Source organism: Melanaphis sacchari, unplaced genomic scaffold, assembly GCF_002803265.2.
Source record: "Melanaphis sacchari strain LSU unplaced genomic scaffold, SCAv2.0 Contig74_pilon_pilon, whole genome shotgun sequence".
Classification (NCBI taxonomy): Eukaryota; Metazoa; Arthropoda; class Insecta; order Hemiptera; family Aphididae; genus Melanaphis; species Melanaphis sacchari.
Window position 1 is genome coordinate 1,465,041 of NW_020271531.1, and position 19,745 is coordinate 1,484,785.

Consider the following 19,745-nt stretch of genomic DNA (forward strand, 5'->3'; position numbering starts at 1 on the left):
GTAATATATGTCAGTTGTCGGTAATGCATCTACTGGCTACTGAATTAGCCACAAGAGTTCAATTCACAAACTGGCCAAGTGTAAAACAATAACAATAAAAGACATCGTTACTCATGAAGTAGATAAACCATAAGGTCATAGATTAATGAAATAATAGAATTTACCACAATGTTGATAATGTCACTGCTTCGATAGGATGATTTGTTTAAGATTTATATAGGTAAGTAAATATATACAAAGTACATCTAAGTAAAACACCCATTATTATAATATGTGTATTCATGTTTAGTTGATTTCATTTGGTAAGTATATGAAAATAATATTATAAATATTTGATGAAAATCTCAAATATCTACGGTACCTATATTGTTTTTTAGTTATACCAAAAAACAAAATCAATTTTACTAAAAAATGGATTTGAGTAAAAATTCTTGTGTTTTATCTTAATTCTTTTTTCTCAATTATAAAAAGATTTAAAAAAAAAAGATTTTAATATTATGCTAATTATAAAAATTATAAAATGCTAATTTAAATATTTGATAAAAATTTAAAATATCTACAGTTGTTTGTTTTTTTTCAATTATAATAAAATAAGAAAATCTATTTTGTTAAAAACTTATTTCTCTTAAACATTTTTTCACCTGATTACTTTGAATAGGTATCTCTGGGAGTTTTTAATTTTGACTACCTATCGTGTATAAACACATACAAAATAAAACACATTACAAATCAATACATTTATTACTCCGCTCAAAATTTATAATGAAGGAAATAAGTGTTGAAAACTACCCCCCCCCCACACACACACACACTCATACTACGAAATGCTACCAAAAATTATTCTCAAAATTGAAAACCAAAGAGTTTTTTCTGCATTAAAATGTGTTATAACAGACAAAATAATTAAAACTTAAATAAACACAATATTATAAAATCAATACATTTATCATTTCGTTCAGAATATAAAAATGTTACTATTATAAAAAACAAAAACAAAACTATTGCTAACAAAATTGAATGATGTGTTTTATTTTATTTTTTATGTAAACAATAAAATGTTGTTAATTTTCCATTACATGATTTATTTAAAATTAATTGATATTAACTCTCTAACAATGTAATCTTTACTTTTTTAACTCGTAATGCAGATTCGTTTTCATTCCATGTTGGTGACCAGTGATTTCTGTCCTTCCAGAAATTTAACATAGCCTATAATGTTAAAAAAAAAATAAATAGATTAAAACCTGTAAATTATATTTTTATTTATATTGTTTAAAACAAGCATGGATAATAATTTTAACTATCAACCTTATTATGAAAGTTTGTCCACGGTTTTAAATGGCCATTACTCAGACATCCGTCAGGAAAATCATTCATACCACCAACTGACACGCCAACAGAAAAGAAATACTATAATACAAATAAGTAGAATTTCAAATTATTGCAATAAATAATAACAATTAAATGTATTTTATGTGTAGTTACTTCGGATTCAAATACGTAGCTGATTGGTAAATCCGTCGTATCTACATGACTACTTTCGCCATCTATCTCAAACACCATATTTTCGGAAGACCAAGACAGTTTGAATGTATGATAGTCATTGTGCCAAGTATTTGCCGATCTTAATTTCATCATTTTTGATTGGACATGATATAGTTCATCAATTTCCAATCCATAATTTAAGATAGATGCACTTTCATCGCTTCCGTTACACTTTAAATTGGTGTTTCCAACTGATTTGGCTAATACCAATCTATTTAATTCATTTGATTTACTGACCAAAGCTATTTCTAATAGGTAATTTATAAAACATAAATTTAATACAATATTATTGAAATTATTTTAAATTGGTAGGTACCTTATTAATGTTTTTATAATACTATTTTTACCTGAAACTATCCAATCTCCTATTGGTAATTTAGCAATAACTTCTACTTGCCCGAAATGAAATAAAAAATTATTCTTTGTGGTGAGTCTCGCTGAAACTACAGGAGGTATTATACTAAATGATATAGCATTCATCATACAACTATCAGGCGTTACATTTTTTGTACAACTAAAAATAGAGAAACAATAATTATAATAATACATTAATTAAAATAGGTACCTGTTAGTTTTTTTTTTCAAAAGACATTTATAATTAATTAATAATTGTATTTAAAAAAATATAGGTACCCGTCTAATGATAAGTGACCACTCTTGATAAAACTATCGGATTGAATTGTAGGTCTTATTACTAGCTCTCCATTTTTTACGAATGAGTTCTGTTCAGAACTATTGTAAACAACGAATTCAAAATCCTGTTACCAAAATTTAATACAATGTAGGTTTGAAAATATATTTAATATTTACTAGCATTATAATTTAAGTGCATTTGATGGCTTTTATAAATAATTATTTTTTTCTTGTATCAATATCACATAGAATGTAAAAATAATATACGTACGTATACTATAGAGTATTGATACTGTATTTTTTACAATTATATAGTTTGAGTTTTTTGTACATAGAGGTATTTAATTATATGGAATGTCATCATTATAGTATATTATAAATCAGGGGTGGCCAGGAAGAAGAGACTTGCAAGCCGCCTAATATATTAATAAATATGGAAGTGCCAAAATGAAAATAAAAAAGTTCATATTAATGTCTTCATTATGATTATCGTAAAGAAGAAAATTAGGTACACATTTTAATAAAATGTGTAAAATTCGAAACAATACAAGATAAAAATAAAAAATAAAAATAAATACATATTTAAATATTATTTCAAAAACACTATTTTTATTTTTATAAATTATTTCTATGAATTGAAATTTGATCAAATATTATACTTCTTATAAAATATAAATACATGAAATCATATTTAAAACGATAATATGCGAGCCGCATTTGGTCACCCCTGTTATATACAATTTATTGACGTTTATTTTTGAGAGACTCAAATAAATGTATTATTCATTGGTTATTACTGATCAGCAATCAGCAGCTAGGGGTCGATTTAAGGGAGGTGAAAGGGCTGTAAATTAATTGGGTACTTTGCTACTAGAGTTATTTTTGATTGTGTCTATCGTTATAGTTCCTTAGGTTTTTTATTTTTTAGAATAATATACATTATTAATTTCATTTTCCGAAGTAGAATATTCTTTGGAGTATTTAGATGTACTCGTATAAATATCAAAATTTAGATAAGTTGCTTATGAGTTATACGTATTTAAAGATTAAGTTAGTGTAGTGAAGTGGTCTACAGCATTATCTCCGAAAAATGTTGTTCTTCTAATCTGCTCACCAAATATAACTTTAACAATTCATAATTAAAAAATAACTCTTCCGAATTTCGATTTTTATGTATCAAAATAATTCAAAAAATATTCTACTTCAGAATATAAGATTAAAAATGTATATTATCATCCAAAAAAGTAAAAATATTGTTTTATTCCGATTGGAAATAGGGTTAATAAAAATATTTACAAAAGTGCTAATAAATTTTGAAATAATAAATGTTCAATGATAAAAGAAACATCCAATATATGCGTGTAATCAAGAACGAACTTAACTGTTAAATAATTGATTTAAGTAATTTCACTACATAAATAAGTGCATCAGTCATATTTCTTAATGAAAATCAAGTGTCATGAATAATATGATTTATACAAATAAAAAGAAACCAATATATAAAATTAATTTATGAGTGATTTTTTATTTTTTGAATTTTAAATTTTCAAAGTTATTTCACCAGTTTTAGCCTTATATATATTTATGTTAATTTGCATATAAAAAGAGATTTATTTTAGGTTTTTTATAAATCTCAGTTTACTAATGGAAGATACAGATGACATTTTTACTTATATTTGTTTCTCAAATAATTTTGAATAGTATTACTGCTTTTAAAACCATTAAATGAATACTCATTGTTTTCTTTTATTTTTTAAATAATTTAAAATATAATATATTATAGATATCTAATTTATAATGAATAATGGTTATTGATATTTTGCATATTTTTAACTTTTTTCATAATAAAAATATAGGTAGTATATATTTCAAGATTTATGAAGTATAAATATTGTACCTACATATTGTACAATTTTTTGTGCAGTAAAATCCGAATTGTAACAAGTAACAGTTTGTTAGCGAAAAAAAAACTTACCTACTTAACTAAACACGTAGTGCTGATTAACGTCTGGTTTTATATAATCTTATCCTCTATGTACATAATTATTTTTAAATTATAAGTATAATATGCACCACTCATACAAGTAAAATGTATTCCAAAAAAATCCCGTGTTTAAAGTTTTTTAAACAATTTTATAGGAACTATTTAATTATTACAAATGATTTTTGTTTTATTCAATATTCTTGCTTTGATTTAATAGATAATAGTTAATTTTACTTAATATATATTTTAATATAAATATTTTTAAATTTTTATATTAAAATAATTTTTTACATACTGGCTCTTGTGGAATATAAACATCACGACTCCAAGCTGAATTTAAGTTTAGATACTCAAAAGAGTCATCAAAGTGTATTGTTTCAGGAGTTGCAGTTGGAGTTTCATTTATCTGTTCTTTAATTTTTAAACAATATATCAAAATTAATATATTTTATCAAACTATTAGAAATTATTATATTTTTGAATGAAATGTTTACTTATGAGATCGTATACTTGTATTCTATCTTCACCACCACACGTTTTACTTGAATCACCAACACAAGTTGTATCACAATTAGTATCATCTCCTTTTTGATTATTTTCTGGTGCATGGTCATTACAGAAACAATTGATACTAAAATAATATTGATAAAGATTAAAATCAATTAAAATATATTTTAAATGCTAATAATATCATAATTTTGAATTATAGGAATTTTTCAAGTGGTTTGATATTGTGAATGTAATTAAAAGGAAAAGGTTAGCGTAGATAGAGAATGCATGGAAGTCATAAGATTCTACAATTAAAAAAAGTTCTAAAAAAAAATAAATATGAATTTTAAAAGGCCTTTTAATAGACTATAACGACTTAGATTTATATAGGAAGACTGTAAAAAATAATGATTTTTTTTAAATTTTGTAGAATCGAAGGGAAAGAAATCAGAAACGTAAGAAGGTAACAGCAAATCAAAAAGATTGGATGAGATATCTTGATACAAATAGGACGAGATTATCTATATGGCTATAATAAAAGAAAAAATGGTAATAATAATCGTACTAAATAAAAAAAAAAATATAATAATAAAATATATAAATCACCCCATAACTCCTGAAAATTTATATCCAGCGTTATGACAAATTGCTGCACATTTACCAGGCACATTAGTGTTGATAAGTTCAAATTTTGTGTAAGTTAATGAAATTTCTTCTAGTACAAAACAACCAATATATCGATCTTCAATTGGGAAATCTGTTTGAATAAAAATCAAATAATTATTTGTTTATATGACATGCGAATAAACATTTTTTAGTTTTTAGTATTGTATGAATTTTATATTATTATAGATTAATAATATAATTTAAATAAATATATATCGTATTATTATAATAAATAATATATAAACACAAAACAGTTCTTAAATAATAAGAACTATATACTACATACTTTATTTTTTTATAAATAACTTATATATATTTATAATAACTAGGTAGTCATCATTAAAATTTACCATATAATCCAGTAGCAAAAACGCCCATTCTCCAGCCACCACCACAAAATTGATTGGCATCACCTGAACACTTAGTGTTGCATTGTTTGTCATCTAATTTAGGAAACTTAGGTTCGTTTGGAGATTGGCTTCCACAAAAACATTCAGATTTGTATGTTACGCCCGAATACATATACCCAAATTTGTAACAAAGGTTTGAACAAAATTCTGGGGTATTCACAGAAAAAGATTTCGAGTAACCATGTAATATTCTGTTGTTTTGACTTTCCTCAAAACAACCTAAATAATAATTTCCAACCGTACTCGTTCGCCATTCTAATCCAGTATTGTATACGTTTATCGTATTATAACCACCACATGTATGTTGAGATGAACCAGAACAACGATTGTTACACATACTATCTTCAGTCATACCTTCTTCCGAAGGTTTGATAAAACTGCATACACATTCTTTTCTACAAAATAAATTATGCCATTTATGATTTATGTAAGAATATTTAATTATTTCTTTTTTGAGTGTTTTGTTCACAAGTCATTTTATTATAAATTTCAAATTACGTTATATTCTTCAAATGTTATGATTTATTTATTTATTCCATAAATAGTATGTTTTGAATGAATTTTATTTGTATAATATATTACTATTTTTAACTATATTGACCAAGCTTTAGAAGACGAATACTTTTGAATCCTAGGATATACTGATAATTTGTTATCAGAGATAATTAATCCTTCACACAAAATTATTTTTTAACAGTAAAAACTAATGTTAAAACATGAAATTTTATAGTTAAATAAAGTTCAAAATAAATAAATGTATAAGACATGTATAGTTATCTAATCAATTATTTCAAGTTAATAATAAATTGTTAAGGTATTCTTATTTAATTTTACTGAAATATTTTAGAGACATACTTGTTTAATGATAATTTTGTGATCAGAAGCTTATATCATAAAAATATTTTCCTAGTCTTTTAATGATCTAAAATAAATATTATTAAAAATATTTGGTAACATAAATTAGAAAGCTATTAATAACATAATGAATTATTTTACTCAAATAGAATTTATATGTAATTGACAAAAAAGGCTTCTTTAGAGAAAATACAGGGAAAATATAAATATACAAAAATCTCATCAACATTTGAAATGAATACAATCATGTTTTGAATAATATGCAAATAATAACAAGTTCACTTGAAGCACGATATACCCATGACTCTAGGCTTAAAAGTATAATCATTCAAATATTTTGAAGTTGTTTTAAAACTGGAAAAAATATCAACGAAATAATATAAAATATTGTAATGGATGGTTACAATCATGTTCTCTATTATATCCAAAATACATATAAATTAAACCAAAAACATGACGAAAATAGCAAAAGTTTGTAGTTAATTATTTTAATTTTTGTATGACCATTAAAAATATAAATAAATAATTTTCATTTCTATTTAATTTTAACACTGATAAAATATGTACAAAATAATAATGAATACAATTTTTCGGAAATATGGCGATATGTTTTTTTGATATAAAACATTTCGTATTTGAAATAAAATTTTCTAACTTAGTAAAAATCTGAATTGATTTACTTACGAAGATATGAGCGCTGCATACGGAAACCTTCTCGCATAACAACTGTGCACACAACTATGAGGAGTTAGGTTAAAAGACATTATTCCCCAACCATTTAATATTGGATGTCTTTTAAAATTTTTGAAGCATCCAATATGGTTCACATTCGGTTTTCCCGGAGGATCTATATTTTTATGATTTTTTAATAAATATTATACGAGCTTATATTATTAATTTTAATGTAATTTTCATTTTATTACACCTGAAAATATTGTTTTGTAAATACTGAATGCATTTCTACCACCACAATTTTCTGTTGGATTTTCTGTGCACACAGTATGACAATCACTATTACTTCTTTTTAAACGAAAATCTGGTCCAGAATTTATACATTCACAGGTATTACTATAAACGATTACATACATATATAATATTTCATAAATAAATTATAAAAAACGGAATACATAACCTACCCCTTAACGGCAGCATATTTAAATCGTTGAGTATTACAAAGATTCATACACCGTTTAGGGCTATTATTTGTTCCCATCTGAAATATTAAACGCTTTTCTTTGGTTTTGTTCTCATCGTCATCATAAGCATCGTAGCACCCAACATAATGTTTTGCTGCATAGTCTGTTATTATATTATTTACATGTTATTTGATATTAAAATATCTAAAAAAATAATTATTAATAACCAGTAATTCCAGTTGAATAAATTCCCATTTTCCATCCACCACCACAGAATTGATTTTTATCTCCACTACAAGGAGAATCACAGTTAATGTCTTCTATTTTCGAGGATTTTGATGGTTTTTGATTTCCACACCAACACTCAGATCTAAAAATAAAAAATGTAAGTATAATATGTCAAATATTGATGTATTCTTCTTTAAAAATAGTCTTAGTGTAAGGTAATGATTACATCATTTAATTTATAATGAATATCTAATCATCACAATAACATGAATGGATTAATAAAATTTAAACACCATTAACTGATTCCTATCCGTGATGTTATTGTAACATTTAATTTTTATAAACACGAATTAAAATTAATTGTAATTCTAATAAATTATTTAACATGGTTTGAGAAACTTCAGAGTTATGGATTTAAAATTTTAAATATTAGGTATCCCCCCTGAATAATTGTAATGCTTAAAATGTCTACAACCACGGCATTTTGAAACGAACGTCGTTTAATTACACATTAAATGATATTTATTTATTTATTTATGTTGTAACTAAAGAAAATAGTTAGTTATGAAATATTAGTTAAATAGATTTAAGCGCTGTTTAAGTATACTATTTAAAATTTAAAAATAACATATCATGCATTAAATTTGTTTTTGTATCGGGTATATTTGTGGAATTTTTTTAATAAACCTTTATTGAACTGCTGCTTGATGAATGCTAACACCCAATACACATATTTACAAAGGTATGATGTTTATTTATTTATCAAGATTTAAAAAATTAATCAAGTGCAAAATGTTTTAATCTTACCTCAAAAATAAATTATATTATGAAAAATATTATATTTGTACTTAATAGTTTCATTCATCTTTATTATACACGATTTATTATTAATTATTTACCCATATGTGTTTCCAAAATATAAGTAGCCCATCCTGAAACATATTTCTAAGCACTTTTGAGGTGTATTGTTATTATAAGGTCCAGCTGGCCCTTTTAATATACGATTTTCTTCATCATTTGGACTTTCAGAGTAGCATCCTAAATAAATTGGTATTGGAAAACTACCATGTTCGATAAAGTTGCTTGAAACTGAAATTAGTAAAACAAAATTTGAATTAGACAAAATCTCATAGTTCTTGCAAGAACAAATAATTAAAAAATTTTAAATAAAAATAACTTATTAAAGTTAAGAAACTGTATGTATTATCATCACTTAAAATAAAAAGAATGTTTTGACTTCATATTTTCGATATTTTTTAATTAGTAAATGAACCACTTGTAAGGAATCTAAATTTTATCTCTATAAATTGCTTAAAAAAAAAAAAAAAATTTAGTCATATTTAGAAAATATTAATACACACATTTAATGAAAATTTCAAGTATTCAAAGTTTAACGTTCTTGAGTTAAATTAAAAAAATTTAATTTTTGTCAAATGCTGATTATAATATATAAAAAAATTCATGTTTTTTCTCATTTTGATTTTTGTTTTTTTCGGTTATTTTGAAAAGTACTGGAATTTTTTTTTCTTTTTATTTTATTATAATATACTTACAAAATCCGATTTTTTATCACTCACTTCCTTTAAATTGTATGCATTTTTATAGTCCAAAAAGATTATTACAGACAAAATAAAAAAATAATACACGTCACACATAATTATAAAATCAATTTACTCGTCGTTTCGTTTAAAATATAAAAGTATTTAAAAATATTAAAATAAAATATGTCTATAACCATTTGTTTAAATTATTCACTTTAACTCGGAATCAATTTTAAACTTTTAATGAACTTAGTTATTAATACTTAAAATATTTTAAATGTAATTTTATAAAAGGTTATTTATAACTTATAAATGTACATCTTGTGTGAAGCTACTTTAAAAATTAAAAATGCTATAGTTTATGATTTCGTTCATACAAATTTTATGCCCGATAAATAAAAATGATATTATAAGTTTATAGAACTTCTTAACATTATATAAATATACCTCCTTAATAGTGTGTCAAAAATGGTAAAATATAATTAAAAAACTTTTAGTAAAAAACATAATTATAAGTTCTTTGGCTCCAAATATTTCTAAATAGTAATAGCAAATATTTTAAAATATTTGAAAAAATTATTTTAATTTAATTAGGTGTTACACCTAAAAATTCTTTCAGAAGTATAAAATATTAATCATATAGTTCAAATACAATATAGAAAAGTGTAATATTTATAACAAAGATTAAGTAGAATAAGTACCCATCATTAAACTTAAAAAATATTTTATCCCTTTTCATCATAAATATTGTGGATAGAATAGTAAATATTTTATAATAAATAATTTTCAATTTACGTTTATTTATAATTTATTTACGAAATGTCCTGTATACAATTTAACGTTAAATTGTATTTGTAAATATTATAAGAAATTTTAACAGATTATTGAAAAAGAACTAACAAGAAAATAAAAGCATTTATTGTAAAATTAAAAGGTTTGTATTATAGACGTCAGTTTTTGTAAAGTAAATTAATGCGAACAGTTTGAATTATTTTAAAGTCAAAGAACTAATTAAAATATTGGGTTTTCATAAATAGCCATATTATAATGACGAAAGTTAAGTATAAAAATTACAATATTTGAAAAAAAGACTGTTAAGGCGCAAATATAAAGTGTCATGTGGCTACAGTCGAATTTAATTTTTATTTTATAGTACCTTTTCCATTTTTAAAAAGTTAACAATTTTATTTAAAGTACTTTATACATTATAAATATTTAATAAAAATATTCACTTATTATATCATCAAAAATTTGTTTCAATAGTATGTCAGCAAAAAAATGTTTGTGTGCCACAAGATGAAATGATATTTTTAAAAGCATATTTTGGCATGCCGGCCTAATGATTTTTAATTTAATTTAATTTATTTATAAAAATCAAAATATGATTGATATTATACGTTAAAACTTGTGATATATTATCAGAAAAAAAAATTGTTGTGTTAAAACTAATTGTATGTATTGTTTAAAACTTTATATATTTGAATGCACAAAATAAATTATTTTTACTCACTTGAACTATCTGTTATATATGAAGACACTAAATTTGGTTTCCCTCCGCACGAAGCCGAATCATCTCCTGTGCATTTAATCGTACACTCATAGTCAAACTGTTTCATTAGTTTTGATATATAATTTTTGCTGCAATAACAATTCCTGGAAGAATTACATACTGGTTATTTTTTTTAATAATTTGTTATAAATGTATTTGCTTAACTTTTTTTTTTTACATTCATACTGTAGTTAAAAATACAATATAAAAAAAGGAAACTTACTCATTTTTAAGAATAAAAAATAAATATTTTTTCCCAGAGCAAAACTTGGAACAAGCCTGAGGCGATATTGGTGTTAAAACACGGCTCTCTTCTCCAAAAGTCGATAGATTTTCTTCCAAAAAACATCCTAAGAATTTATGATTTGACTTTTGCGCAGCTAAAACTGATAAAAATAACTCTATCAAATCATTGTTTTTCCAGTTAAGTTAATTTTGTTTAAAATTATATTTGAAGAACATAAATATATTTACCTGTTGTCGCATGTAAACTGAAACTGAATAGTATTAACGAGAAATAATAGAATGTCATAATATCTAAATAATGTCAATATCAAGGTGATAATATTATAAAAGTATTTTGACAGTGTATGGCCGCTAAAATCGTGTTCCTAACTAATGTTTATATCTTGATGTAAATTTAATGTTTACCTCGGGCATGATGCATACATTCAGGTTTATCAAGAAAAATCCCCTCTACGTATTCCAAACAGTGATTTGGTTTTTAATTTATACCTAATTCGCTATTACCAGTTACCACTGTAAGTTTTATAAATTATAAATACCTATATAGTATACAATGTATTATGTTATTGCAATTTAAATATTAATTACACCTATTAAATTGCTAACTATTAAGTGAGATTATGTCTGATAATAAATACGTTATTTAGTTATTATTACAGGTACCTAGAGCTAGGGAACACAATTAATTATATGGATATACCTATCATTGAAACAATAAGTAACATATTGTTATTATTATTTATTATACGGTGAAACTGTTTATTATTATTTTATTCAACTGACAAAAAAATTGTAATAAAAAATAATATAATTTGTTTGATATAGAGCCTCGTTATCATAATATTTTACTAAATACATTTTAACAACATTATTCAATGATACGTGTGTATTATAATTATTATACTATATTTGTTTAAAAAATTTATGTGTGAAAAAACAATAAAATAAAATAATTTGTAATAAAATGTTTTAAAATATTACCTTAGAGTAAAATAAAAAACTATTTTTTTTTTTTGACCAATTTTACTTTGTTTATAGTTTTTTACGTAAATTTAACGTTGTTTTTTTTTAGAAATAAAGATAAATCAGAGTTGTTTGTTTTTAGGTTTAATACTAATTTATGATTAAATATAACAGTTTTTAAATTTAGTTGTTATTGTTATAAATTTTAAAGAAAACTATATTGGTCGAAAAGGGAATTATAAGTTTTGGCTGAAAAGTGACACTGGCCTTTGAAAAACCACCCATTAATTATTCCCTTTATATATATTAGATTAATAAGAATCTAAATACATAGTACGCTAAATTTAGGTATAAGACTACACCTTTTATAATTTAAAAATAATAAAATATACAAAAAAAATAAAAATTCAAGTTTTATCTACATATATATTAACTTAAGTACATAGAGCGACTTTTTAAAAAAAATATCTAACATAATATACATTTGTAAATTTTTTTAATTCCGAGGAGAGGAGTAATAAATGTATTGGTTTCACAATGATATGCGTTTATTTGCGTTTATCATGGCCTTTCTATTTTAAATTTTGAGGGTAGTTTCTAATAAAAAAAATTAGAATTAGTGGATACTATAGGACGTTAAAAGTAAAAAAATACCGCATTTTTTTTAAAATAAATAAAAACTAGGAATTTTTACATAAAACCAAATTTGAAAAAATAGATTTTAATAGATATTTTGTTGTAATAAATATATAATATAAATAAATATATGTTATATAATTAATAACTGTAGAATGTAAAGACACGATGTTTCTGCAAAATATATTCATATTTTCAATCAACATTTAGATATGATATAATATATTTTCAAATATTTTAGTTTCTTTATGCTATTTATGGATATTTTTGTATTTTTATACAAAAATCAGTCAATAAAAATAGGCATCGTTACTACACAATTTTGATCAACAATAAAAAATATTCTGTTTAGGCAGCGTAGATTTTTTGATTTCATATTTTCATTGGCGGGTGGAGAGAGTAGATAACCTTGTCTATTATAGCATAAGCACTATAATATACTATATATAAAAAAAAAATATATCAATGCTATTTATTCACCAATATTTAAGATGATCTTATAAAAACTTAAAACGTGTTCTTGTATAATTATTGACCAATAATCGGTGTCCACGGTAGATATGTAATATTTAATACTCATGAAATTAGAGGTCACAACTAGCTGCAACTAGTTGCAGATGATACGAGATTAATAATTTCCTATTTATTAATTTGTACCCACCAAATATTAAATCATGATTTGAAATAAATGATAACAATAACGTTAGTGAAATTTCAAATCGCGTTATCCGCCAAAATTTAAATTGAATGTTCCTAATGTTCCTATAGCCTCTGCTCCCAGCATAGTGATTATCCTCTCAATTATTTATCTTATTTTTTTTTAATTATTAATTTGAAGACTTTTTTTTAAAAATATTTTCTTAAATTGTACATCTCATATTTTAGATCTTGCAGAGTAGAGTGATAAATGTATTGATTTTACATTTACGTTTTTTTTTCTATTTCTTATTTTTTTTATTTAAAAACAGCTTTTATTGAAGAGAAAACGTTCTTATCTTTAACTTTGAGAGTGTTTTTGGTCATAAATTAAATATAGTTCTTATTTAAGAGACAAAAACTAAAAAATGTTTTTTTTATATAATTTAAAGGTATGAAGAGACTTGAATTCATCACCAAATATTTAAATTAGCATTTTCTAGGCATTATACATATTTCAAAATATTTTTGCTCCTTTTGTGCTATTTATAGATATTTGAAGTAGATTTATATTTATGTATGATAAAATTATAATTTGCGAGTACAGAAGATTAAGATATAATACTCACATATATAAATTGCTTATTATACAACAGTTAATATATTTTAATAAAAATGTATACAAACAAACTATTTTTATAAACGTTTGAAGTTAAAATGTTGTCAACATTTGATATTTAATCTAAGAATAAAGACTTAAATTATTTTGTTGTAATTCAAAAATATTATTCGGATTTAAAACTTATTTCCATTACACATATATTATTTACTTATTCACTATACACAGTGCACACCCAGATAGCATTCCGTAATAATAATAATTTATAATTGTCAGTTTTTCATTAGGAAAATATTATTATGAAAATAACATAAATAAAATATCAAATAAAATTCTGAAAATATTATAACTATGACACATACATAAAATAATAAAATAATATTCATAACATTTTATCATTGTACTAAATATAAATTGTTTAAAACATATATTGAATATATCAATAAAATGACATCACTAATGAAATTACAAAATAATATTTTGGAAATGTGATCATAAAATTAATTAAATTTATATTATAGTTAAATATTTTGAATTTATATTATCGTTACTATCAATATATTATTTTAATTAAAATAATTAACAATAATTATTGCAATTACATTTACAAAATATTTAGATTCATTTCATTATATTTATGTGAAAAACCTACTAATAACATTCTACAGTAAATTTATATTGCACAAACTACTATATTTAAATTATACGTAATAATTATTAACAGCTAGTAATATATTATACGAAATAATAAAATAATTATTATGTATAATAAAATGTATGAAATTAATTTTTTTACACAAAAAAGTACAACCTATCTAATTACTAATAACAATATAAAATAAATAAGATATAGGTGATAAAATATTCTCAGATATATAAGCTGACATACCGTTTCTACTGAGATTTGTTTTTTCGTATACGTATTATATATTGAATTATAATTAAATTAAAATCTAATACATCAATTATAGGATCTACCATCCTACTTAATGATGAGATACGCTTGACACTTTCGACACTTTCTGTATAGCAGAATAACTTTTTCGGTTTGTTAATTATGATAAACTTAATAATTAATTTACTGAATCGAATAGTTGTTTATTATTATAACTGTAATAACTAAAAAAAAAAAAGTTTCAATGGGAATATCATTACACATTATTTTATAATTAAAATTAGAAGATAGTAGATTTCTATAACCATATTACCGAAGGATTTAAGAATATTAAAACTTACAAATTTTTAAAACCTATAATTCTTTTAATTTTAAATTTTCCAACAAACAATTTTCTAGTGACTTCCAAGTAAGTGTTTAAATTAAATTGCATAAATTCATAAAATCATAATTTATAATTATCTGTTTTATATTATGCATTACTAATGCAACGATTGGTGTTTATTGATATCGTACATTGATCCTTAAGTAGGGCGTTAGAAAGGACGTCACTTTAACATGTAAAGAACATACCTACTAATTTGATTCAAACTAAAAATCTTATCATAAATTAAAGCAATTTTTAAGTCTAGGTATCTTTTACTAGGTAATCTAAATTTTAAATCTTCTCGAATTTAAAATCAAATAAATAAGCTATATCAGAAATGTAAATAATAATATTTATCCAAATTTTACTATATTTTTATAAATAAAGGAAGTGTACATAATTATTAAAACGTATAGCTGCTATGAAATATAAGATACATTTGTAGTTAAAATATAATGGTTTATTACATTTGATCTAATAATAAATAAGTTACAAAATTATTACTCATAAATAATGGTGTATAATGCATTATACTTACTACCTTCCTGTATTCTCTTTGTATACAATACGCAATATTATGTTGAAATGTATATAATATTTATAACTATATATAATCATAATCTATATGTGAGATAAGTTCAAAGATTAAATATTATTCTAAATCAATTGGTATTGTTCTTAAAATTATTATCGTTGATTGTGGTCAAAAAAACATTGAATTTTTTTCATTCTTTATATACAACGTGGAAGCTAAATTATATTACTTATCAGTTACCAAGGTTAAACAAAACATGATTTTGTTTTTTATTTTATTTTTTTAATACAATATAGTACAGGGGCATGTTTCTTCAACATATACACAACTAAGGGGAAAGGGCAACTGAAATTTTAAACAAACTCCACGAATATACAGATGGGATAGTCGATAACTATTAGGGTGAATGATAATTGGAGCTTGCTTATTATTTTTCGTTATAAAGTTGTATCAATAAACATTTTAGTTACGTATACGCACAAAACAATGTTATGTTTCAAAATACTTTAAGTTAATATAAAAATTTAATTTTTATATTAAAGCAAATTACATTATACTTAGATACTTAAAAATAATATAGATATTTTAATTTATAAAATAAATCACACGATGGTTCTAATTTATTAAAATATGTCTTAAAATTAGCAAAATTAACTCAAGTTTGGATACAAAATTTAAAAATTTTACAATAATTATTTACCGTGGTCATTTTTGAGTAATGTTTATTTATTTAATAAACGTTTATCATAAATAATATGTTAAAAACAAATTATATAACTATTATAATATTCTAATCTATAAAATGATAAGTATGTAATATATATATGATAATGTTCTAAATAAAATATAGCTTGAAACTAAAATTGTGTGTAAAAAAAATAATATAAATTTAAGTAAATTTTAACAGTATTGATCTCATTCAGAAAATAAATCTATAGACTTGGAATTTTTATAAACTATATGTGTATGTGAAATTCTGACGTAAAACCATTCCTACACTAATTTTTTACTGAACATCTATGGCTTGAACGTAAACTCTAATATTTTATAGTGTACGAAAAATGACGAGGCTGTACAGGTCTTAACTATTCTATTGTAATTCAGAATTAAACACAGGCAATTAATATATGAATAGAGATAAATGAGATTTCAACATTTTTTATGGCTCTAATTTTTTAGACTATTAGCGAACGATGAATGTATTGATTCTAAAATAATGTATATATATATTTTAATTTTTAATTTTGTATCCAACGACAATTTTTATAAAAAATGCTTTAAAATTTATATTCAAATTCCAAATTTTTATACAAAACCTATTTTTGATCAAATCAATCTTATAATAACAAAATTATTTTGTTTTAGTTCATAAATGAATACCATTAAAATTTTAATTAAATTGTTTTATTAACATTTTAAATATATTATATTATATGTATAGTATAATTTGAAAAATATTTTTAGTTTTTTACTATAAATAAGTCTTAAAAATTGTTGAGTTTTTTTCTTCTATAAGTATTAAAAATTTTTAAATGTGTTCATAATTTAAAGTTTGGTTAATTTTTTCATATTTAAGATTTAAGAATATTATAGAAGACCCATATGAAATTCGCTTTCAAAGGTTTTAAAAATAATAGTTAAGCGGAATTCCATAAATATTTTTTATGTATATCAAAAATTTTGACAAAGTTGGATTTATATTTTAGTTTTTTTTCAAGTGTTGTCTTAAAAAAAAAAGGCATAAAAATTGTGCAGAACATATAAATAAAATGAATAAATAATTAATTACATATTATGAATTAATTTAATTTACATATAGTAAAATAAAGTACTATATAAATAACAATATAAATGTAAAATATATTTAGTAATATTATCTGGCACACCGTCTTTACTCAAAATTATTTTTGGTCTAAACGATTTATCATATAATTGAAATTTAACACAATTATTTATTCAATGACAAAGTATACTATACACCAATCCAGAGTAGTTATCTACTTGCCCACTTTTACTTTTTTGTTCATTGATATAAATAACAAATTAATTTTTAGTTTTTAAATTATAACCTAATATGTTTTAATTTCATTATCTAAATTCTAAAAATTATTATTTGTTCGATAAATTGATAATAATATTTAAACGAAATTATAAAAATAGTTGAGAATAATAATATTTATAGTCAGAATAAATTAAAAATATTGATAAATTTCACTTATGTGCAATAATTATTAATTTATGATCTTTGCTTACCTTTTTTGTAAATAATCATTATACACGAGCACATGAATAATTTTATATCTATAGTATTTATGTATATTATATTATAACAGAGGTGACCAATCTGCGGCTCGCATTTTATCATAAGAGACAAAACATTTTTACAAAAAAAAAAAAATTTCAATATGAATTTATGTATTTGAAGAAATATAATATTTTATTAAATTACAATTTACAGGAAAAAAAAAATAATGTTTTTAATATAATATTTAAATATATTTTTATATTATATTTTTAATTATTAATTAATATTTTGTATTGTATCGCATTCTACACATTTTATTACATTTCAAATGTTATGTTATTTACGATTATTATATATTATATATTTTCATTAATATGATCTTTTTTTTCATTTTTGTTCTTCCATATTTATTAATATATCGGGTGGTTCACAAATTTCTGCTCACTGGTCACTTCTGTATTATAGCATTATTGAAATGTACTTTTATTTTAATTCTTTATCAATGTGTTATGATGCAACTTTTAGAACAGAGTAGAGTTAATAACTAATTGCTTTAATCATAAAATTATGTTGATACTTTTAGTTATTTATATTAGAATGTATTTACAGATATTAATGAAAAAACTTTTAAAATAGGTACACAAAATTTAAATAAAGTAAAACTTAGTAATTGAGATATTATTGTTTTAATTAAATTAATGAAATTCGTTGCCAATTTCACAAATAAAAATATTTTAATTGGTATTTAAATTTAAAAAAAGTTAATACTGTGAATTGTTTGAATGAGTTTTTTTAATTATAAAAATTCTAGATTTAGTTACCTACATTAAGGGTAATATGTTAGGTTTTCTTTATGTCGGTTTCACAACACATTAGTTATGTACATGTTAAGTTTAAAAGTGTAATTATTTAGATTGTTGAGAAATAATTAAACATGACGGAGTTTTTTAAAATTAATTTAAAATTGTTGCAAATATGTTGAATGAGACGAAATTGAATAGTTTTAATATTATACTTGTACATTTTGTAAGCAGTATTATTATTAAATTAAAATGTATCTTAGCCCTTGGGCATACAATTCTAATCAATCACTTTTATTTGAAAATTTAATAATTTTAGTCAAAACAAATTTAACAGTGTTCGTCAACATTACATGAGCTAAATCAAATGAATAAAATTATAATAATAATAAAGTTGAATAATAATTATTATACTATTTATTAGATACCTCGCCTACATAACTTGAACTTTGGACCTATTAATTAAAATAAAATAATATGATATTATTTTTTATACCATTATTATAAAATTAAAAAATATATAATATTATAAGGCAAAAACATAATTATAATATTATATTGTTCAACACAAATGAAAAATATTTTTATAAGTTTAGTTCTTAGTCACCATAATAAAATTAATATATATATCAGTATAATCTTATATTATTTCAATAATTAAGCTTTATTTAATTGCTTTTATCTGAATTAGTTAATTTTGACCTTAATTAATGTTAACTCTTAATATAAAATATATAAATCTGAGTAAATATATAGGACGAGTGAAA

General features: G+C 22.3%; 1 protein-coding gene across 2 annotated transcripts; it reads right to left on the bottom strand.

Annotated features, from left to right (window-relative positions):
- Window positions 1-1,030: 1,030 nt before the first annotated feature.
- On the bottom strand, window positions 1,031-11,646 carry LOC112601065. Of its 2 annotated transcripts, none has more exons than XM_025348481.1 (17): window positions 11,511-11,646; window positions 11,260-11,422; window positions 10,998-11,140; window positions 8,846-9,035; window positions 7,946-8,088; window positions 7,719-7,881; window positions 7,508-7,650; window positions 7,267-7,429; window positions 5,668-6,122; window positions 5,258-5,408; window positions 4,657-4,793; window positions 4,458-4,573; window positions 2,179-2,303; window positions 1,893-2,059; window positions 1,486-1,793; window positions 1,309-1,410; window positions 1,031-1,209 (listed from the first exon to the last, which is right to left on the bottom strand). In XM_025348481.1, exons 1-17 carry the CDS (start codon window positions 11,566-11,568, stop codon window positions 1,102-1,104), a joined length of 2,835 nt encoding a protein of 944 aa, XP_025204266.1. In that variant the 5' UTR covers window positions 11,569-11,646; the 3' UTR covers window positions 1,031-1,101. The 2 variants fall into 2 exon arrangements, with proteins under 2 accessions (XP_025204266.1, XP_025204265.1); XM_025348480.1 differs by having other exon boundaries at window positions 11,260-11,437.
- Between the last annotated feature and the right edge of the window lie 8,099 nt (window positions 11,647-19,745).

Excerpts from the sequence above, each read along its gene's own strand:
- LOC112601065 (XM_025348480.1), bottom strand. The coding sequence starts at position 11,568 with ATGACATTCTATTATTTCTCGTTAATACTATTCAGTTTCAGTTTACAT. Across the intron at positions 1,411-1,485 it reads GCTACGTATTTGAATCCGAA|TATTTCTTTTCTGTTGGCGT; the intron begins GTAACTACACAT and ends TTTGTATTATAG. Across the intron at positions 1,210-1,308 it reads GGACAAACTTTCATAATAAG|GCTATGTTAAATTTCTGGAA; the intron begins GTTGATAGTTAA and ends TTAACATTATAG.